Source organism: Nuphar pumila, chromosome 4 (assembly GCF_984573655.1).
Source record: "Nuphar pumila chromosome 4, dmNupPumi1.hap1.1, whole genome shotgun sequence".
Lineage (NCBI taxonomy): Eukaryota > Viridiplantae > Streptophyta > Magnoliopsida > Nymphaeales > Nymphaeaceae > Nuphar > Nuphar pumila.
This window is the reverse complement of record NC_143252.1, coordinates 52,007,199-52,031,316: the sequence shown is the minus strand read 5'-3', so window position 1 is coordinate 52,031,316 and position 24,118 is coordinate 52,007,199. Positions and strand designations below refer to the sequence as shown.

The window sequence follows — 24,118 nt, the reverse complement described above, 5'->3', positions numbered from 1 at the left end:
TTTGTAAGATAGTGTATCGATTTGCAGATATTGATTCCTACACTCTGGCAAACTGCTCAGCATTGGGTCTTATACGTGATGGATTTACGGAAAAAACAAATATGGTTATACAACTCAATGGACTTTCACATTGGTGTACAACGTGACATTTTGCATTTGGTAAGTTTCCATCTATAAGGGTATCGTATCATGTACGGTGGCCCAGAATTTACTCGCTTCTGCATTAACCACAGGTGGGATTCATCAAAGACGTTTTGGGTGTCGACGTTAACGAGTGAAGGTTTCGCTCAGTACACGATGCTCCTTTACAAAATAAAGGTGTCGATTGTGGTGTATTTGTAATGAAGTATATTGAAGCAATATACAATGAATGAGAACCTGATTTCGACGATGTATGCTCTTTATTATCCTCTATTATTGGGAACTCAATTTATATATTGGTGTTAGATTACCTTTTTGTTGCAGGATGATATACCTGGATTCCGTACAAAACTATGCAAAAAAATGACGGAGTTTCTAATTACGGAAGAGAAAAAAACTCAACCGGCAAGAATACCTAGAAGGCAACGAACGACGCGACCCCCCAGAGTAATATGATGTACATCGACTTCTAACAGATTTTATAGACTGTACAACCAAATTTTGTAAGACTGTGTATACAAATTATGTAAATCGCTCTGGGTTGAAATAAATAAAATTTTAATTTTACTAAACACGCCAATAAGTTGGACTGTTATTTGTAGCAAAGGCAAATTCTTTTTATGTTCGCCCTTTATAAAAGCAATTTTACATAGAATAGGGTTTTACACAGATATTAAGGTTTTACAAACATATCGAAATCGTTGTCGCGGTAACTTCGTAAGTACAAATCGACGCCCTGATAATTATTTTTGGGATTCTATAATTCTTTTCTATAACGTGACATTCAATAAGTGTATAAATCTATTTTAATAAGTGTAGCAAACAAATGCCACTGAACAAATCGTTGTAATGATCGGCCTTGGAAAAAAAATTGAACAAGCGTTTAGCGTTGTTTACAGTGAAAATGCCACTGATATGTTTTTTCGAGTTGTGTTCCTATCGCGATTTACATAATGATTGATCAACAGCTGAAACGATTTGCAAACATTGATAAACGGCTTAACCGATTTGCACAAACGATTTGTACTCATGCACAAACGATTTGTACTCATGTATAACGATTTGTATATATGAAGGCTAGATGAGACAACGATTTTCACTAATTGTATAAGCAATGAGCAACGGCGATTTACCTACGGTATCAAAATTGCAGCTTTGTAGGCTAGATAAGACAACGATTTATACATGTGAAGGATACATATTACAACGATTTATACATGTGAAAGATTTCACACGCGATTGGGTCATGCAAAGAGGGATAACAACTAACATTTTTACAGAAGAGATTACCAAAACATCCATATCATTCATCGTCGAGTTCATTTCCTGCTGCAAAGCGATTCTATGTGCAATTGAGGATACATCATCTCCAAGAAAACGAGCACACTAGTAATGGCAGCCCACTGCACCATTTTCCTAAGGCTGAGGTGGATTATTAGAGACTCTAGCAATGGTGTACTCTTGAGAATATGCTTCACAAACTTTAGCTCAGGCACTGTCCCCTTGAGAAAGCCGATGGGCTACATGATAAATCGCTTTTAGGTATTTGTCATAAAGTATATCGAAGATTAGGCAGATTAGGCAGATATTTTTCCAACTGTGAAGTATAGTTTGCGAACAATGGAGGGTCCGACAGTAGGAATAGATCAAATAGATAGACATCAACACCACCCCCTGTCTATCATGCAAAATATTTATGCTTGCTTCGATATGGCAGCAACGATTGAAGATGATTATAGTCGTTATATTTTGCGTAAGTTTCGGTATACTTTACGACAAATACGTCAGAGTCGTATGTGTCATGAATATATTGATGTATACACAGAAGATAACCACCATAATCATAATCGAAGATTATACAAAACTTTCCTCAGAGCGTGAAACAACTACGTTATCAGCATCAAACCCCATCTATCAAGCACAGGTAGAAGGAACAAAGAAGAAAGAAAAATACTAGGAAGAAGAAGAAAGAGAAGAAGAAGGCGGAGGAGAAAAAAGAAGTTGCACTGCCACAGAAAAGAAGAAGAGGTTAAATAGATTAGGGTTTTAGACCTGGACAACAGGTCGAGTCGGGTAAGGTTTTATATAGATCTATATTAGGGTTTTACATTTTGCAGGGTTTTACGCACGTGTACACAAATCAACACGATATTTTCGGTAAATGAATGTGGTTGTAAATAACGTCTATTTATATTTAAGAACCTACCACGACAACAATATATCTTTGTTTGTCTTTATAAACGATATCAATATATAATATCGTGATTTACTCATTGATTTTCAACTGTTACTAAAATATTGTTTCTGTATAAAACGTAAATCGGTATTATGTTGTAAATCACTTTAAATTTACCTCGATATTTTTGTTGAATTTCACGTCGATTTGTATTTATGGGTTTAGGTGGGGGATTGATTGGACTGGGTTGTACAATGATGTGTATATTTGAAGGCTAGATGAGACAACGATTTGTCCGTGCACTTTTATCGTGATTTGTACTCATGCACATTGTGATTTTCATCTAGTTGTAGCCGAAATAGATGTCATTGTGTAGATCGCAATAGGACACTACATGTGTGTGTTCATCTTACAAATCGATACTAGAAAAACATAATATCTTATAAATCGATATGCATATCGCATATTATATTACAAATCGATACAAAAATTCAGCATAATAGCTTACAAATCGACACTACAAAACACATAATATCTTACAAATCGATATACATATCGCATAATATATTACAAATCGATACGAAAATCAAGCATAATAGCTTACAAATTGACACTACAAAACGCATAACATCTTACAAATCGATATACATACGACAAAATATATTACAAATCGATACGGAAATTCAGCATAATAACTTATAAATCAATATTAACAAACTACGAATTATGGTTTTTGCGCAACGATTCAACTACAGTATATGTATAACGATTTGTATATGTGAAGGCTAGATGAGACAACGATTTTAACTAATTTTATAAGCACTGAGCAACGGTGATTTACCTACGATATCAAAATTGTAGCTCTGTAAGCTAGATGAGACAACGATTTATACATGTGAATGATACATATTACAACGATTTATACATGTGAAAGATACATTATTAAACAGAATTCACATGTCATTCCTGTGTTCCATAACTTTTTGGATGAAGTCATTTTCATGAACGGTGATCCACAAAAATATTAACAATTCTATTTTTGTGGCTCACGATTCATGAAAATGGCTTCATCCAAAAACACTTTCTTAATAAGACCATCAAGTGTATAAGCATATTCACCTCCTGTTTTGTTAAACTCTTAACAAATTCGACAATGTAGAAATTGGTTCATGCAAAGAGGCATAACAACTAACTTTATGGTAAGACTTAAACAGAATTCACACGCGATACTTGTGTTCCATAGTTCGCTTTCGAATTGATCTGAGTCTGTCATGAAACAGAACAATATATAACATTACATTAAGTTTCACAAGAAATGCAAACATCCTCCCAACATTGATTATAAAACAAAAGACTTGTAAAACTGAAGTTATCGTTCCGAAAAAACTGGTTGGGAGGATTGAAGGTTACAACGTTGTAGTGTGCATGTCTATAGAGTATTGATGTATGTTGAAAATTATACAAGTTAAATATTAATAAGTTGCACGTAATGCAATTTACATGAGAAGCAATATAATGCATTATGTACTTGTTGATGTGAAGGGCTTGGTTGCTTTTGCTTAGAGATTGGTTGTTTCTTAGACATTTTCTTGCCAAGCAATTCTAATGCACCCTTTGTCCTCCGACGACTGCGATCAGAGGCAGGTTTTCTTTTGATACCCTTTGCTAGGTGAATTTTTTCATCATAATCTACAACGTTCACTCCTGACTTGTTGAAGATGATGTTTACGCTTCAGCGCAACTTCTCATGAGTGGCAAGAAAAGCATGATTTTCACCTCCGTTGTTCGCTCATATTTTCTTGGACTGGTCTTCGTGAGCTGCAACAGACTGATTGTGAATTAACTGCACGTTTTCAAGTAACTTTCTTGACACTTTTCTCATACATACATATGCTTCACTTTTTGATGTCAAATCTGCAATATGCATAAGTGACCTACATAGTTGTTGGTAACGGGAGGCTATGTGGCACTTCTCATCAACAGCAGGTTGACTGACATTATTTGTATCCAGCAGTTCAATCTTTGCTTGTCTCGTCTATCTTCGCATTAAATATGACTCAGGTATTTCTCGTATCTTCTCTTGATTAAGTGTCTTTAATGCATGACGACATAAAATACCTTTGAATTCATATATTTTGCACGTACATTCCACTGTTCCGTTGTGAACATTGTACGTAATATGTGCTTCTTGCCTTTTCGGATGCCTTTCGTCCTCTCATACAATATGGTATTTGTGCATATTCTCGGTTTGCACGTGTCCTTCTATGTTGCAATTCATGGCCTGTATAACCTCCTTCTTAATCCATTTAAATACAGTTAGTGTATACAGATTTGCATGTCGCATCAATATTTTCATGCCCAAAGTTACAGGGCATGTATTGAAGCATTTCACATCTTGTTCAAGCTCATTCTGTCTAAGACCGTCTACAAATAATTCATATTGTTCCATAAAGCGAGACATTGTTAAACATGAATACAGGGCTTTCTTCGGTGTGGCATGCATAGATTCAGCTCTTTGTGTGTTTATCATACTTGCACAAAAATATTGTCTTCCATATATCAATGCCCACTTCTCTTTTTCAACATATAAATTGTAACCACACACAGTCTTCAATGTCGTACATCTGAATCATTTCCTCCCATTCAGACATAAAGGTGAGCTCCTCTACGCTCTCAAGTACACACCTTCTAAACTTTTTGTCAAACTCTGTCTTTTGATTAAATATGTGTCATATGTTCTTTATTGTATTTTGAAATATATGCCACAAACATAGGCGATGATGTGCATCTGGCCATACATGAGACATTGTCGCCACAATTGCGTGATCACCATCTGTAAGTACAGCTTCAGGTTGCTTCTCATTCATTGCCTGTGTAAATATTCTGAACAACCACTCAAAGCTTTCCTTAGTCTGGTCATACAAAAAAGCGCTGCCTAATATACAACTCTGTGAGTGATGGTTCACTCCGACAAACTGTGCAAATGGCCATTGTTCAGTATTAATCTTCACTGTCGTATAAAAAACAAGCACATCATTGAAGCATTAATAATCAATTCTTGACTTTGAATCTACCCAAAACATATTCGCAGTATATCCATCTTCATCCAGTTGCATTGCACTAAAGAAACCAGGGTCAATGTTTGATTTCTTTTATAAGTAATCAACCAAAGAACATATTTCTTCATTCTTCATGTTATATGTCCTCTTCCTTCTCAAGTAGTTTCTTAGATCCATAGGTGTGAATGGCACATTCTCGCGTCCACCATCTATCTGCGCACACAAATTGTATGTCTTCCTTGGTGCAATGCCGGCGTTATCGGCAATTGCAGCATGCGCTTCAGTTATTTTACGATATGACCTTAACATAGGAGTCATAAATGAAGCTGCTAAATCATGGTTATGATCACTGATTAAAGTACGAAGTACGTATTTCTCATTCGGAAGTCTTCTTAACATCATTTTCGCTGGACATCAACATCTTGAATCCGGCTTGCTCCTTGTTGGATTTTCACTTGACTTATTTCAACCTTCCTTAGAACAAACATATTCTTTCTCACCATGACACCCTGTGCATTTTTTGACCAAGAATACCTTCTAACACTGAAGCCAAGTTTTAAGGACTAATCATTATAAAATTTATATACAGCTTCCTCATTATTAAACTGCATTCCTTCTACGAGAACAGAGTCAAGTGTATTATCATGTACATTCCCAGTGTCTGCACCTTTATCAAGTGTATTGTCATGATCGTCTACTTCATTATTGATTTGCATTTCTTTTATTGGAACATTCAAGTCAAGAGTGAATCAAATCGTTAGTATGTTACTACAACCGCGATTTGCGATACATTGCATATACTGAGTGAATGAACGATACCGGATGGGGTAGAGGCCCTTCCTCGCATTTGTAAACAAGCATTCTTGTCAACAGGTCCCAGCGTCTTACAAATATCTTTGATTTTTCAACCGTCGAAAGGACAAGATCCACCTGCAATAACAAAACAACGCCTTAATGGCACTCACAACGACATACGTTCTTCAACAATAGCATGATGACATGGAAAGGTACTCACGACGCCTTAATGGCACTTGTTGGAATGTTTGTGCGTCATTGCTTTCTTCTATACTGTCTAACGACAACGAAAAAGAAGAGAAGACTGTAAAAAGAGATGGCCGACAAATGCCCCTATGATGCCCACTAATGATCGAACCAGTCGATCAATTTATAGTTATCTCCACTAGGTAGGAACACGAACCCAAGAATGTTTTGTAAGACAAGGCAGGAACGAGAAGGCGGCAATGTGTTGTAACACAAGCTAAAAACCAAGGCGGGAACATGGACTCGAGACGACGACGAAGGCTACTCCGGAGGTAGCAGACGACAGTAAAGGGTGCGTCGTCAAAGGGAGCTCCTGTTACAGGAGATGGTGCAAAAGTTTACTGCTTAGGGCGAAAATGGAACGTTTGGACTTTGAAGAGTTAACATCATCCTCGACTTTCTGGATGGAGGACATTTTTGACCTTTTCTTGAACCATCGTTTTCCTTTTTTGGATAGAGGGCATTTTTGTCCTTTTCTCGAATCGTCGTTTCATAGCGAGAATAGCAGGAAAGGGTACTTAAGTCTTTGCAACCGCACCAGACTCCGATGCTAAGTGATGCCGACACACACGGGGATACGAGCCCCACGTGCTTATATATGTGGCGCTCATTCGGACCCCGAACATACACTGTAGCAAACAGTGCGTCTTCGGGAGAGAACACACAACACCCTCCCATATAAAACATATTGGGACCCTTCTGCCTCCAATATTAACGTTGTTGGTGTTTGAAGTATTAGGAAAAGGTAAAATGCCTCTTATTAGAATGGGTACACTTGTGTTTGTACTTAAGGTTTGGATTCGGGTCCGGATCCAAACTCCCCTTGTGTAACATGTCTAATTGATATTGGACAAACTTGTAAATGTTGTAACTTATTAGGGCTATTTGTGTCATATAGCCATGTATTAGGCCATGTATTAAGTTTTACATTATAAGTATTGAAGAGATCACGATTTTTCCATAATGGAAAAACGCGATTAGTTGCAGCCTCATTCACTTTCTTCTTTGCGGCTTCTTGTTCATCGACTCTGGACTATTTTCACATGGTATCAGAGCATCTCTGATCCAAGGGCTGAAGGTTTTTCCAGCAGGTACGTTCCTAAGAGACCTAACCCTTCTCCTTATCTCTCTTCTATTCATTTGTTGTTCTGTGTCTTTAATATTTACTCCCCATTCTATTCTTCTCCAGTTTTCTCTGGATTATGATTATGTTCTTCAGATCTGTAACTGAGTTGGGTTTCATGATACTTTTGCCTACTGAAACTTCTCTGGGTTTGCGTCAAATCCATTTCACGACAACCCTATTTCCTGAAATTGATTTGTCCTTGAACCAAATCAGTTTCACGTCATTTTTTTGTGTTGTTTTGTTTGATTCGTTTTACGTTATTCTTGCATATCGGGTTTGTCTGTTGGATCGGGTTTTGTTTTCCCAGATTTGTGCATCAAATCCGATAACTGGCTAGAATCAGATCTGTAGTCTAAAATTTCCTTTTAGATTTACCTTTCTTCATCTACCTTTCTTCCTTAATCCTCGATTTTAGCCTGCTGCCTCTTTACATTTGTTATTGCTTTGTGCAATCTTACGTATACAACTTTGAAATCAGATTGGATATGTACACCAGATCTATTATTTCTCGTTCAAGTTAAGTACTCGAGTTTTTCAAAAAAAAAAAAAGGGAAAGTCGAGACTTGTTGCATTGTGATCTGCAGATACCTTCATTTTGTTCTACTAATTGCACATCTCAAAAAAAAAAATTAGTCATGGATTCTTCTTCTCAGTCATTTCTCTCATCTAATTTTGTGGGTCAACTCATTTCTGAAAAACTTACCAATTCCAATTTCCTGATTTGGAAAAGACAAATTCTTCCTTTTATTAGAAATCAAGGTTTCTCTGGACATTTCACTGGATCAATCCCAGCCCCTCCAGAATTTATCATACAAGAAACTAAGAATGGAAATGAGGCTGATCTCATACAAGAAATTCCAAATCCCCAATATAAGATTTGGATGAAGTGTGATCAAGCTGCAGTTGCTTTTATCATCTCCATTATCTCTCAAGAAGTATTGGTAGGAATTCCAGATGAATGCTCAGCAAAAGAATTGTGGGACAGACTAGTGAAGACGTACTCTCAGATATCAGAAGCTAGAATTTCCTTTCTTCAGCGTGAATTTCAACTCCTGACTAAGAGTTCCATATTCGTCATGGAGTACTTGAATAAGGTTAAGATCATCAGTGATCAACTTGCAGTTGTAGGGTATGAAGTGGCAGATAAAGACAAGGTCAAACAAACCTTGAATAGATTGGGACCGGAATTTCATGTTCTCTCGACTTCCTTGTTATGCCTGCCTGATCTACCATCATTTGAAGACTTGCAAGCCAAATTACTTCAATATGAGATGACTTTGAAAGGGATGTCTCATGAGACCGATGAACAGGTTCTTGCTACTGGGGCTTCTTTTGGCCCGGCACATGGTGATAATAATTTTGGTGGTGGCAGAGGACGAGGACGAGGTACTCCAGAGGAACGTGGGCTATTACCTACCCCGAATGCTTCACCTCTCTATAATGTAAAAAACGTACCCACCTGTTATCTTTGCAACAAGCGAGGCCACATAAAAGCCAATTGTTGGCACAATTTTGCATAACAAAGAAAAGTTCCAAAGGGGTGAGAGCTCGTCAGGACGAAAGGAAAACTCTTCAAAGTTTGGTGGCTATGTGAAAGAGTTTCTCTTGGCAACGTTGTCTGAACTTGATCTGTAGCGTGATGATAAAGGAGTGTGGTATATTGATTCCGGAGCAGCTACTCATGTCACAGGTAATGCGGGTAAATTCTCTACTTTAACTCCCTATTTTGGAAAAAGTAACATCGTCACTGGAGACGGGTCCCACCATCCCATCACCCACATTGGAAATGTTTTTATCCCCTTGCCTAAATCCTCACTCCATTTGTCTAATGTTCTTCATGCCCCAAATATTACAAAAAATATTGTTTCTGTTTCTAAGCTTGTTGATCATACCAATTCTTCCGTTGAATTTACTCTATCTTTTGTTTATGTCAAGGATCTACAAACGAATGAGACGTTCGCTAGAGGAGAACGCCGAGAAAATATGTATGTCTTCTAGAAGGATCCTTCTACTTGTGTTCGACCTACCTTGAAGTCATCTCCTTAGTCTATGTCGTCAAAGAATATTCATGTGTTCAGTTTGCAATCTTCAAATAAATGTAATAAGCCCAATTTTTGGCATTTGCGTCTTGGTCATTGTGGTCGAGTCTTTGTTGAGCGACTAGTATCTGATGGTCTTATTCCTGAGTCTAGCTTGATTTTAATAAAATGTGTTCAAGTTGTCAAATGTGTAAGAGTCATGTTCTTCCTTTCCATTCAATAAATGAGAGAGCTTCAAGGCCTTTTGAAATCGTCCGTTCCGATGTATGGGGACCGGCTCCTAATCCCTCTAATTCTGGCAGCAAATATTATGTTATTTTTATTGATAATTTCTCCCGCTTCACTTGGATATATTTCATGAAGAATAAATCGAAAGTCTTCTCTATTTTTCGTTGTTTTCATGCATTTGTCAAAACTCACTTTTCTTGCAATATTTTACATTTCCAAAGTGAGGGGGGGGAATACTCCTCCAGGGATTTTATCAATTACCTCCAAGATAATGGGATAACTCGTAGAGTATGTTGCCTGCATACGCCCCAACAGAATGGAGTTGCAGAACGGAAACACTGTCACATTGTGGAAAGCACTATGAGCATGATGCACGGCAGTCGTACTCCCATAGGACTTTGGACAGAGGCTTTTCGCTTTGTTGTTCACCTTATTAATCGTCTACCCATGAAGCTTTTAGAAAATACATCACTACATGTGTTATGTTCGTATTTCTCTTCTCTGCGAAACAAGTTTCAGGTTAAGGCATCAAAGTGTAGGTTTGTTGGATATGCAGATCATCACAAAGGTTACAGGTGTTATGATCCTGACAGCAGACAAATCAAGATATCTAGGAATGTAGTTTTTGATGAAAATGGTTTTGGAGATGGAGAATATGTTTCTGCCCGAACCAATATGAATGCGCTATTTTATGATCCATGGCTCAGTGCAGAGTTATTTCCTGCAACCAACAATGAGTTTTTTTTCCTGTGCTCAAGGAACATCCTGTCAAGATGGAAATAGTGGCATACAAGAACTTGAAATAGAACATCCTCCAGAGATTAACAAGTTTGCTGGGCAAGTTTATAGGAGAAGAGAAAGGGACTCACCCTTGACTCCGGATGATATTGAACAAGAAGAGCCTATGTTTCATTCATCCAATGACATTACTTCTCCAATTTCTAATCCAGTAGCCATTCCGATCAGGCGATCTGAAAGAGCTCGGCATCCCATTGAAAGGTGGGTCAGTTATGAGAATTTCACTATAGATTTTCAGTTATTTTTGTCACAGATTGAGAAAGAGACCGAGCCTAGACATTTTCATCAAGCCATTAACTCCAAAAAATGGATTCAAGCTATGAGTGAAGAGATGGAAGCCTTGTACCAATGTCAAACATGGACAGTTGTCCCCCGACCTCCAGATAAGAATGTTGTTGGGTCACGATGGGTCTACAAAATCAAATACAAACCGGATGGGAGTGTTGAGTGATACAAAGCTCGTCTTGTAGCAAAGGGATTCACCCAAGAGTTTGGACAAGACTATGATGAAACTTTTAGTCCAGTTGTGAAAATGGGCACAATTCGCATTGTTCTTTCATTGGTTGTAGATTATGGTTGGAGAATAAGTCAGCTAGATGTGAAGAATGTTTTTCTTCATGGAGATTTGAAGGAAGAAGCATACATGGAACAACCGCCAGGCTACACAGAAGGAGATTCAAAGGAGTATGTATGTAGACTAAATCGAGCACTCTATAGATTGAAACAAGCATCTTGATCTTGGTTTGAGAGTTTCTCCCTAGAAATTCAAAAGCATGGTTTTTATCGATCACAATTGGATCACTCCCTTTTTATTCTTCGAGGCAAGGAGTTTACTACCTTCTTGTTGATATATGTTGATGATATAATTATTACAGGAAGCAGTGAGAATCACGTTCAAGAAACTAAAGATCTCCTGAGTCAAAGGTTCAAAATGAAGGACCTTGGAAACCTTCGGTACTTTCTTGGAATAGAGGTGGATAATCAAGGAAATAAACTTACTTTGACCCAACATAAATAAACCCTAGATCTGTTAGAAAATGGTGGAATACAAGATTGCAAGCCTCTTGCTACTCCTAGTGCGCTTGACCAGAAACTAAGTGTGCAAGACGGAAACTTGTATCATGATCCCACCAAATATCGGAGTCTAGTGGGAATGCTTCAATATCTTACCTTTACCAGGCCCGATATCACATATTCAGTGAATCAAATTTCTCAATTCATGCATGAGCTAAGGACGGGACACATGGATGTAGTAAAAAGGATACTGAGGTACTTGAAGAGTATTGTTGGAGATGGACTCTTGTACACCAAAAGCAGATCCATGAATAATGCTCATGACATCATTGCTTATTCAGATGCGGACTGGGCCGAGGATCCTGATGATCGAAAGTCAGTTTCAGGGTATGGTGTTTTCATTGGTGTCAATCTTGTTTCTTGGAGTAGCAGAAAACAAAAGGCAGTGGCTAGATCTAGCACGGAAGCAGAATACAGAGCGATGGCTGCTGCTACGGCAGAAGTGACATGAACTAGACATTTGTTAACAGAGTTAAAGGAGCTGATTGTTGGTTGCTTTCTTTTTTGTGACAACCAAAGTGCTATTCAAATATCTCTTAATCCTATTCATCACAGCAAGACCAAGCACATTGAGATTGATCAACATTTTATCAGACAGAAGATTGAGGAGAAAGAGATGGAGCCTCATTATATTAGAACAGAAGACCAAGTGGCTGATTTGTTCACCAAAGGACTCACAAAGCGCCGGTTTTGGTTTCTAAAAGGCAAGTTGTCCATCATTCAAAATCATGCACAACTTGAGGGAGGCTATTAGACTGGGTACACTTGTGTTTGTACTTAAGGTTTGGATCCGGGTCCGAATCCAAACTCCCCTTGTGTAACATGTCTAATTGATATTGGACAAACTTGTAAATGCCCTAACTTATTAGGGCTATTTGTGTCATATAGCCATGTATTAGGTCATGTATTAAGTTTTACATTATAAGTATTGAAGAGATCACGATTTTTCCATAATGGAAAAACGTGATTAGTTGCAGCCCCATTCACTTTCTTCTTTGCGGCTTCTTGTTCATCGACTCTGGACTATTCTCACACCTCTACCTTGTTGAATTCCATCTCTTCCACAACCACAGCCTCCTCGATAATAATTGTCTCTTCCTCTTCCTTTATTTGATAATAACCCCCTCTTCCTCTTCCTTTATTTGTCCCTGTAAACTACACTTCATAAGAGTCATGTGATGGCCCAGAATTTCCTGTGGCATGCTTGAGATTCATCTCAAACTGAAGTAATCGTGGCCTGAGGTCTTCAAAGGATGAAAGAATAGGAAAACACTGCAAAGTAGTGGAAATAACATGATATGATCTCTCAAACCAGCGAGTGTATGTTGGACTTTGTCACGATCAGAAACATTTTCTCCAACGAGAGCTAACTGGTCAGTGATCTCTTTCATTTTATTCAAATATTCCATAATGCTTGAGGATCCCTTCTTGAGGCTTTGGAACTCTTTTTTCAAATACATAACTCTGGACTCTGAAATTTGATAATATGTTTTGACTATGTTGTCCCATAATTCTTTGGTTGTACAATCATCCGGGATTCCAATGAGAACTTCTTGTGACAGAGTAGAAGTAAGATAAGCTACAACTGCTTGGTCTCTTTTAACCCATGACACATTCAAGATTTCTGATGTAAACCACGTTCACTGCACCTTTGTCATCTCTTTGTCAACAAGGAAAAAATATATGCAAAAACAACCACAGATTGTTGTTAACAAGATAAGTTTACTGCAGAAACAGATAAGATTCGACAAAAAAAATCAAGATGCAAATTTTATTTTCACGACATAATAGTTTGGAACGATCCATGACACAGGTTTAGAAACCACAGGTATGGTACTAGCATATGTAGAATCAAAACAGAAATAAAATATTCAGCGACACAGAAATACTATTCACGACACAGAGGTTCCAAGATGAGCAGAAAAGAGGAATCAGACTTGATACATAAAAATAATGATTCTAGCCAGATATACGACACATAGAATAACGACCCAAAAAATATCGTGCAGCAGAAAATCCATGATCAGAGAATAATCAAATTCGTGGTCAAAAAGGACCGAATCTGATCTGGAGAGCAAAAATATATAACATGAGAGAAACAGGGAAGAACGATTATTTAAAAACTCGTGTGAATCAAATGATAGATTGTTGCAGGCCAAGAAAAGGAGGCAGATCACGCAGGGGAAGAGCACAAGAAACGCAGACAGATCACGCCCAATCATGAACCATGCTCTGATACCATGTTAGAGCAGCAAGGTGCATGAGCGTACCTGGAACGAGGCAAGGCTGGATTTGCTGAAGAGTCTCCAACGATAATGTACAAGCTGAACGACTGAAATCCAAAAGCTGCACACTCCACCAGACGTCATTCTGTTCTTTATAATGTAGCCTGATTAGGGCTATCATACAAAAGTCTAAACAGCCCCTGGTTATAAAAACTAATTACATAACACAGGTTTGGATCTTGGATCCACATCAGACCCAAATCCAAAACCATATAAGAGCAGTAAAAATGCGTCTTAACACTTATTTCCTCAGTACCAAAAATATTACACACTAAAGAGCCTCCAGTCACAGACTATGTGTCTATGCACACATGGCATGAAATAGCATGCTCTAATCAAGTAGACACATCAGAATCTCCTTAAGTGCCACCTGATACTCACCATGGTTCCAGATTTGGGCAGGTTTATGTTTGAAGAGGAACAACACTGTCCTCTTTCAGGAACCTTAGGATTTGCTTTTGACCCCACATCAGAGAATCACGAGAACCTTAAACAGCCCATATTAAGCAGATCAATGTGTGTCAGACATCCCATTGATAGATGGGTAAGTTAGGATAACTTCTCCCTTGATCATCAACTGTTCTTGGCATAAGTCAGACTGAAGATGGGTGGATGCAATCAACGAGGAGATCAAGACACTAAGTCAAATTTAAACCAGATGGCAGCATAGAAAGATTCAAGGCAAGATTGGTTGCAAAAAGGCTTCACTCAAGAATATGGATTGGACTATGATGAAACATGATGTCAAGATGGGAAGCATCAAAGTAGTGTTATCATGGATGGGTTTTAAATCAATTAGATGTTAAAAATGTGTTCTTACATGAGATTTGAAAGAAGAGGTGTATATGGAACAACCTCAAGGGTATTGTGAGCAAGATAGCCAGGAATATTTTTGCAGATTAAAAAGATCAATATATGGACTAAAACAAGCATCAAGGTCCTTGTTCGAAAGTTTCTCAATTGAGGTCCAAGAGTGTGGATTCAAGCAATCAGCCCCGGATCATTCTCTCGTTTTATTTAGAGACAAAGAATGTATCACCATCATCCTCACATACGTAGATGACATTATTATAACTGGGAGTTTAGAAATTCATATTACTCAAGCCAAGGATCTCTTGGGAATGAAATTTCAAATGAAAGACTTGGGAGCATTGAAGTACTACTTAGGAGTACAAGTAGACAGAGGAGATGATTCTATTACTCTTACACAACACAGATATATTCTTGATGTTCTCGAGAGATCAAGTATGAAAGACTGCAAACATTTTGGTACTCCTAGCATTATGAATCGTAAATTAAGCAGGAACGAAGGTGGACCTCCATAAAGAGAACCCACACAATACATGAGCATTATAGGTATGTTATAGTACCTAATGTTTACACGACCCGATATTGCATATGTTGTAAGCCAGGTATCTCGATTCATGCATGATCCTCAAGTAGGACACATGGAAGTTGTGAAGAGAATATTGAGATACCTGAAAGCATAGTTGGCAAACTCAGCAAGTCAATTCGTGACTCATCCGAGTTGCCTCGGATCAGTCCCTAACCGAGTCAAAAAATCAGTATAACTCGGTTAGGGACTAAACTTGATCAAGTCAGCAATCAACCAAGACTCAATCGAGTCGACCGAGTTGATCATTGCCTCAACCAAGGTGTCAAAAAAATGAATCGGTTCAAAGGTCTTTTTGAAAATTAAAACGACTAATAAAAGCTCCAAATCAGGATTTTGGAAAGAGTTCTATACTTAACACTTTCCAAAGTAGGATTTTGGAAAGAGTTTCTGGAAAGTCGTTTTGTACTCTTCGTGAGTAAATTATGGTATTAATGGGGGCGAGAGAGAGTAACACATTCCAACCTTAGATTTTTGGAAAGACATTTTCTACTCTTTGTGAGTGAGTGAACTTTATTAGTGTAGAGAGAGAGAGAATTACATGATAATATTTATATTAAAATTGATATTAAAGTGAGAATTAATGCATCTAATTGTCTAGTTTTTCAAAATCTCATGTTTAAAATATAAATATCAAAATAAAACTATGATATTTATATATTAGCAAATATCTTATGATATTTTCAATTTAAAACAATGATTTAAATATCACTTTTTACAATATTTTGAAAATATCTCTATAACCTATCTTAAAGTTGTGTTATAAATTATATATTTGTTAATTATTTTTTGCTTAATTAATAAAAACCATGACTTGCCCAAGTCACCAAGTTGCATGTGGCTGATATGATACCGAGTTCCGAGAATGCCAACCATGCCTAAAAGCGGCCATTGGAGATGGATTGGTATATAAGAAAGACATGCTAATAAAAGTGATGAGGTTTAAATTGTAGCTTACTCAGATGTGGATTGGGCTGGAGATCCAGATGAAAGGAAGTCTATTTCAAGATATTGTGTTTTTCTCTGAAAATGTTTAATTTCATACAACAGCAAAAAGCAAAGAGTTGTAGCGCAGTCTAGTACAAAGCTAGAATATCGGTCCATGGCAGCATCTACAACAGAGGTCATATGGATACGACATCTATTGAGTGAGCTTTGGGAAGTGTGTCCCAGATCAATTCTCTATTGTGACATCCATAGTGCAATCAAAATTGCATAAAATCCTATTCGGCATGGAAGGACAAAACACATTGAGATTGATCAACATTTCATTAGACAAAGGAGAGAGGACCTTGAGTTAGAAGGTAAGTACATTAGTACCCATGATCAAGTGGCAGATCTCTTTACGAAAGGACTCACTAAGGAGAGGTTTTGGTTTCTGAAGAGCAAGTTGGATATGGTTCAAAACCATGTTAAACTTGAGGGGGGCTGTTAAGATGTGTGGAATGGATCTTGGATCATTAGGATTCAAGATCCACACATTATGCTATGTTTTATGTTGTAAATCCATGTGTTGTTTTGTGTTTTAAGTTGTAAAACTCCTTGACCCTTTTACCCTTTCTTGTAATATTGTTGTAACCCCTAATGAGGTAGGGGCATACTTGTCTAATGTAAAGAAAGGAGTTATAAAATCAAGAGCGCACAACTTTCTATGTGTGCAGCCTCTATTCTTTTGAAGAAAAGTTCCCCTCATCTCTCTCAAGTCCTCTCTCTCTCTCTTGGATGATTGAGTTAGGGTTCAATACATATTGATGTCCTAATTTTTACAGTCACATGGGTACGGATGCGGGTATGTAAGGTATGCCATCGTGATTTCAAAAATTGTGAGTATGGAGACACGGATATAATATATATATATATATATATATGAGAGGATAATATTTTGGGGAGATTGGGGGGTGGACGAAATCTTTTTAAAAGAAGAGGGGGTTGTTAGATATTTTACTTTATAAAATAAAATGCAAGGGAGGGTTTGGGGTAGTGACCGAGGCTCAGGTACGCCTCCCCCCCCTTCTCTCTCTCTCTCTCTCTCTCTCTCTCTCTCTCTCTCTCTCTCTCTCTCTCTCTCTCTCTCTCATTTTTTTATCAAAGAAAAATGAGTTTCAAGTAAAAAAGAAATTGGGTTTTGGGTTGGGTCATATTTGGACCCATGCCACACCTGGTACTCGTACCCGTACCCAAGCGTGTCGACACGGGTACACTGGGTCATCTAGAGTGCCTATGTTACATAGCCTTGGTGGTATATGATGGAGATGAATTTCATCCATCAAACCCCATCACATTGTCTTGGCTAGATAAATCCTCAAGCAAGGGTTAGTAGTATTTGGCAACTTGTAGACCATTAACAGTGAAATGATGCAAAAGAGATGCGGCATGCATCAGCTACTGTTTGCTGCATAGAGACTTCAAGGTTCAACAATCACTTGTTTACATGTTGTTTAACTGCTCATCTTTCTCAATTTTGCCCATTGTTACACAACCAGCAAGAGTACTCAATTTGCCTTTCCCAGTCAAATACCTTTTTCAATTCTATATACATAAGGAGCAAGGTTATTCCAACTTACTGGCACATTTGATTGATGATGTATTAAATGACCTCTCACACATTCCAAGGAGACCATCTAGAAAATTATTAGGCACATCCTAGACTCCTAGTGTTTTGTAGCAATACATTTAAGAACCCTGCTCAGAAATGGAGATGTAGTATTCATATTTTGCTTTAATAGAATATGCCTAAATGTTGATTGAGAAGACCTGTTATCTATGATGTCCATTGTAACTAGCAGTCTAGCAGTTAACCCAACTACATACGTGGAGTAAACTTACACTTGCATAAACTGAAGTTATTCATGTATCCACATTTGAATATAATTAGGCATGCAATCAAACTCAACTGTTCCCCAATTCTAGAGGTTCTCTACCCTCAATTCATACAGAATCCACGAAACCACAGCAGTGACTTATATAACACTATTCTACTAACCATTGAGGAATCATTAGCACATTTAACAACTTAACATATGAACAGATTAAACTGTTCTCTGTCCCACCACAATGTAATTTGGGTTCACGCATATATTTTAGTCTACTGAAGGTTGAAAATTGATACCTACCTTGCCAAGGTGATTGATCAACAAGATTTTGCAATAGATTAATGAAAAAAAGATAAGGTGGCACCATTGAAAAATGACTATCAACAAGTAAAACTATGAAATTTTAATCATTATTCACTAGGATATACATTGAATTTATGTTTGGTCATTTTCTTATCACAGCAGGGTATTTGACACTTCCAAAAGGCTAAGTTGCTTAGAGCTGAAAACTACAGAAGGTTATGAAATAGTTGAATTGAAAATTGAAACTCGCCAACTTGGAATTTGCAACTTACGTGGTTAACTAGCAATTCAGACTTCCATATTACGTCCTAACCCCTTTAATTGGTGATTGATCTCATCGTTCACATTGTTAGCTTTTTAATGTCTTCTAAGTTTAATTTAGTTGATAAATTTGTGCTTAGCCTGAACATTTGGTTTATTTATGTTAGTTTGTAGGGAAACAGCATGATATGTTGCTAAGGTAGTGTAGTTATGTAGACTATAAGAGTGTCATTAATAAAGCATATGAAATATGACACAAAGTTACTAACTAGTAAATATAAATTCCTTGAACCAATTATGAGATTGTGAAACATGTCCTAACAACTCCTGCTGACACTCGAAATGTTGTGAAAGCTTGCTTTCAAAATTTCCAACACATTTCTTCTGTAAACCAAAAGCAGAATTGATTTTGTACAACTGGCAGCAAGACATGACAGAACATGACTTTTGGGTCCTATCTATCCTAGGCCAGCATTTCACTACAGTTATTAAAAAGAGTAAACTATGATGAAATGTGCATTATACACCAGCAACATCTAATCGTGCCAAATAACTGACACGTGCACGCTGTTACCTCTCATTTTTGTCGGCTTACCTATTTTTTTTTTCATTTTCACTGTTTTAACAATTTTTTTGGGTTAGTGTAAGAGAAACAAAAAGCATCAACTATTTAACATCCTTGACAAGTGGCGTTGTTTTTTTTCTTTGGCTACATGGTTTGCCAAGTAGAGTTTTTTTTTCCTTCAGCTACATGGTTTTTAAAACAATATGAGACACCTTGTAGATGTTAGATTGAGATTCAAGGACACATTTTCATATAACCCACATCAACCCCATGAATTATACAGCCTTTGTTGCATAACCTAAGAATAGTTGCTACTACAACAATTTTGAAGGTTTCATTTTCTCATTGTTGCAAGTAAGCATCGGGTTCTAACCTCAACTACTTAAGTAGACTAGTTATCCCTTAAATAACAACCTACATTTTGCCTAGGCAATGTTGTGCACGGTTCATAGGTTTGTTGTAAAGTACCTCCACAACAGGCTTCGCCACAACTTCATAGACACGCTTCTGGGACGCAAACTCAGTAAGGACTTCATCAAGCTGATACGTGTCAGAATCCCAGTTGTTTTTTCGCAGTTTCAACCTTTTGAGCTGGATCATAAATAAACCATGAACAGAAATGATCAAAGAAGCACCGAACCCCAACAAGGAAATGAAAAACTCAGATAGCCCTGATGAGACACACCTCAGGCTGAAGCTCTACGCAGTCTGCAAAGTCAGCATCTGCAACCAACTCCTCTGCATTCCGAGGTCGTAGTCGGACAGCCACCCGAACTCTCCCCGGAACTAGATAAAGGCAAACAAAAATTATTTATCATTTTCCAAACAATATTGCACTGGCAACGAGTAGAACCAACAATACTCGATGGGCAATTTGGTTGTGAATCGTCCACGTTACAAGGAGGATCGCTCAAACAACCCGCACATGTCCGCATAACTAAACAAAAAACAAAAAAAGAAAGAGAAAAACGCAATGGCGCCCATAATCCAGACTCCACAGGGAGATCGAATCCGTAAACGACTTGCGTTAAAAATTGAGATAAAAATCCCTGTCCAGTGGGCATCAAAGCAAAGAGAACGTGAAATCTCCTTCTATAAAAAAACACAACCATCGCCACATCCGCAGAAGTTCGACTGCAGAAACACAAGGCAAGCAATCAAACCGCGACAACAGACGGAAACGATCTATTCGAGAAAGATCTAAAACACAGCGAAAGTCACTATACACTCTCTAGCAATTGCTCACTTCCAAGCAGAATAAATGTAGAATCAGCTTTAACCTAAAAATCGCTGAACAGAATGCGAGACTATTAGGATAAACCAGAGGGGTAAACCATTTGCATCTAACACAAAGCTCATCAACAAAACCCTAATTGTAGCAATCGCGTGTACGATGGGCGCAAAACTTCCCAGTAGAAGAAAAAGGGGGGGGACAAGAGATCACGATAGAACATACAACACACAAAACTTACTCAGAAAAGGAAAAGAAAGGGAGGAGAGGAGGTACGGACCAGCAGAATCGTCCTTGGGGGAGGCGATGGTGCTGCGGCGCAGGGCGGGGGGCTGCCTGGGCTTGGTGGCGGAGGACTTGACGGCGGAGTTGACGGAGAGGGGCCTCTCGATCTTCATCTGTCCCCTTGGAGTCCCATTCCTGTAGCTCCCGCTGCTAGCCATGCTTTACACCCCCTCACTCACTCCATCATCCTCTCTACAACAGAAACCAGTCCACGGACAGAGTGGATGCAGGAGAGAAGAATTAATGAGAGAGAATGACAAATGGAGGCCTGCGTTTCAAGTCTAGTGAGAGAAGAGAGGAGAAAAATGGCAGAGGAAGGGGGGGGGGGGCGGTTCAATTCAACGCACGTACGGAGCTTGCTTTCGGGCGCGGCGCGTGGCCCACCCGCCATCCTGACAAACCCAAGGAAAAGAGGAAAAAAAAAATCGAACCAGGCTCAGAACGCGGTCGCCCCGAGGGGGGTTGGCGTAGTGGGGTGGGGGCTTGATTGCTAAACGGGCAGTCAAGGTTCGATTCTCGTGGGCATTGCACCTTTGTGCAAGCCAATGCATAGCATAAGCCCCTAGACAGGAGTTCAAAACCTTGGAGTTTTACATTGTCGGGACCATGACTATAGGTATGGCAGGCTGAGCCAGCACGATCAGGTCTTTGTGCCGTATGTGGTTTTTTCCGATTATAAATTCAAAAGAAAGGCTCAGAACTCGGTCAGAGCCTCGCAGGAAATTTTAGCTCACAACTTTTTCTTTTATTGGACCGACCAAATGAAACGCCACTAATTTTTCATGAAATAAGCAGATTGCGCCTAGAGGAACCCAGTCCCAGACTCCAAACCCAAATTGGGGTGTGGAGAGACCTTCCAGACTAGGCGAGATGGGACCATCCGGCGGTTAATAACTTAATATGGACAGCACCTAGGCGAGATGATGTAGCTCGCTTTGCACACTTAACTCTGGTGGGTGTGGTGTGGGTGGACTGTTGATGCCTTGAAACAAAGTACTGATCGCTATCGTTGGCTAATAACGTGGGGAGGCTTAAATTGCACGCGGCCCATGGGGAAGGATTTCAGCTCGCTTTTGTCACATGCATTATGTGATAGGACTTGTGCCTGAGATCAGTCCGACTGAGCCCAGCACTGACCAAGTTGGTTTAGACCGACCGTGCGCAAGCTGTGCACACGACTGAGGCATCAGCCTCAAGTGACGCGCCACCTCACTGCGTCACACCTTCAGTAGCTCAGCTGGAGGCTGAGCTGGGCGTTCGGTTAGAGAAGCTGATTGGGCAAACAAACACCTCCAGCTGTGGTGGAGTTGTCCCCCAACCTACCTCAAGTTCTATCAAAGGAAAATCAATCGGTTTTTCCTTTACCACCCATTTTGAGTTTCATGGTTTGTGGTTTATCACCCATATAAAATGGGTTTTGTTTCTGTATTTTGATATCTTTTGAATCTGAAATGAAAGTCATGAATTCTCCTTTTGTTCCTCTCTTGACTGGAAGAAATTCCAGAGAACTCATTTGAGTTTCATCGGCTCTTCAATTCATCAAAATCCGGCAATTGAAGGAGCTTGGGCTTGCGTGAACGTTTGATCATCCTCCACAGCAAAAGGCGCACATCCGGAAAGTAATTTCTTACCTCAAGTGTCTTATAGAGATCTTGAACCTCTCTACACGATCCAGAGAAGAAACGTAACGGATTGATTGTGGCATTGAAGCTCATCAGATAAATTTTCTACAACGGAATATGTGAGCATTTTCTAATTCCCTAAATCTCTGCGAATTCGTTGTTTGTGAATAATTAGACGCATGGATTTAGGCTAGATGTGTGTGTTTAATAATTGTAAGGAATTGTGATTCGTTTTCGTGCAAAATGCACAACAACAAAGAAATCGTAATTTTAGTAATCAAAACTGTGCATTCTCTGTTATCGCCGAAAAACAAAGAAAGTTTACTATTCATGTGTAAATTTCGGCCATCTCCGGTGAGGACTCTACGATCCACCAATGAATTTAGGTTCAGTGACGGTAGAGGATAGCATTTTGAATGCCATCGGAGTTGTTTTGATTGATTTCGACAACTCTACAGAAATCTGGCAAAATTTTATCCAAACTGAGTCCAGTGCCTTTATGTACAATTTTTGGTAAAGTGATGCAGAAATCAGCAATGGAGTCAACACTAAAGTTGTTTGTAATTAAATTCAGAGCAGCTTCAGCCCATCGGCATTTGCGATCTCTAGAAGGCTGTATTTCGAGACAAATGTTTGTGCTGCTTGCTTAGTCGTTAGCGCCCAGACTTGTCTTCCCTTGTTACGGGCCAAATTTTGGCCAATCCACAGGGATTTAGCCGTCGATGCCAACATGACTTTTGTTTGCCATTATGTCCGACGAACTTCCATTTACAGTCCATCGACGTTTGAGACCTCGGGCGATCTGCACACCAGAGATTTCTCCTCTACAGTTACAACCATAGTGTTAGGCCTTCAGTCAATGTCTCTAAGGAATGGGGGTTGTGTGTTCTACCCATAAAATAAATTGGTGTGTTCGGGGGTGTACGGAGGAATATCTTGAGACCCGTGATAATTCATATGCCAATATTACTCATGATTATTTTATAATAAAATAACATATAAAAAAGATAGGTATGCGTTTAACGAAAATGTCCTCATGTAAGATAGATATGTGTTTAACGAAAATATACTCTGGTAAATAGCTTTGCACATTCCAGCGAGTCCAGGTTTTTAGCTTGTGTTACAACACATTGTCGCATTCTCGTTCTTGCCTTGTGTTACAAAACATTCTTGGATTTGTTCCTACCTCATGGAGATAACTATAAATCGATCGATTGGTTCAATCATTGGTGGGCATCATAGAGAGATTTGTTGGCCATATCTTTTTACAGTTTTTTCTTCTTCTTCATTTTCGTTAGGCAGTATTAAAAAAAGCAGCGACGTAAAAACATTTGAACAAGTGTCATTAAGGCATCATGAGTACATTTCTATGTCATCATGCTATTGTTGAAGAACGTATGTCATCGTGAGTGTCATTAAGGCGTTGTTTTGTTATTGCAGGTGGATGTTGGCTTTTCTACTGTTGAAAAATTAAAGATATTTATAGGACGTTGGGACCTGTTAACAAGAATGCTTGGTTATAGATGCGAGGAAGAGTCTCTAGCCCATTCGTTATCGTTTATTCACTCAGTATATGCAATGTATCGCAAATCGCGGTTGTAGTAACGTACTACTGATTTGTGAGATATTGTTTTGTTTGTTAATATCGATTTATAAGCTATTATGATGAATTGTTATA

General features: G+C 38.6%; 1 protein-coding gene across 4 annotated transcripts in view; it reads right to left on the bottom strand.

Moving 5' to 3' along the window:
- LOC149840215 (kinesin-like protein KIN-UB) overlaps positions 1–21,091 on the bottom strand; it is a 149,591-nt gene extending 128,500 nt beyond the window's left edge. For all 4 annotated transcript variants that reach the window (XM_090003072.1, XM_090003073.1, XM_090003074.1 and 1 more), the window contains exons 1-3: positions 20,814–21,091; positions 19,988–20,088; positions 19,771–19,893 (exon numbers count right to left, since the gene is read on the bottom strand). In XM_090003072.1, the coding sequence (XP_089859198.1) occupies positions 19,771–19,893; positions 19,988–20,088; positions 20,814–20,976 (387 nt within the window). In that variant the 5' untranslated portion in view covers positions 20,977–21,091. The remainder of the gene's footprint in view (positions 1–19,770; positions 19,894–19,987; positions 20,089–20,813) is intronic.
- Between the last annotated feature and the right edge of the window lie 3,027 nt (positions 21,092–24,118).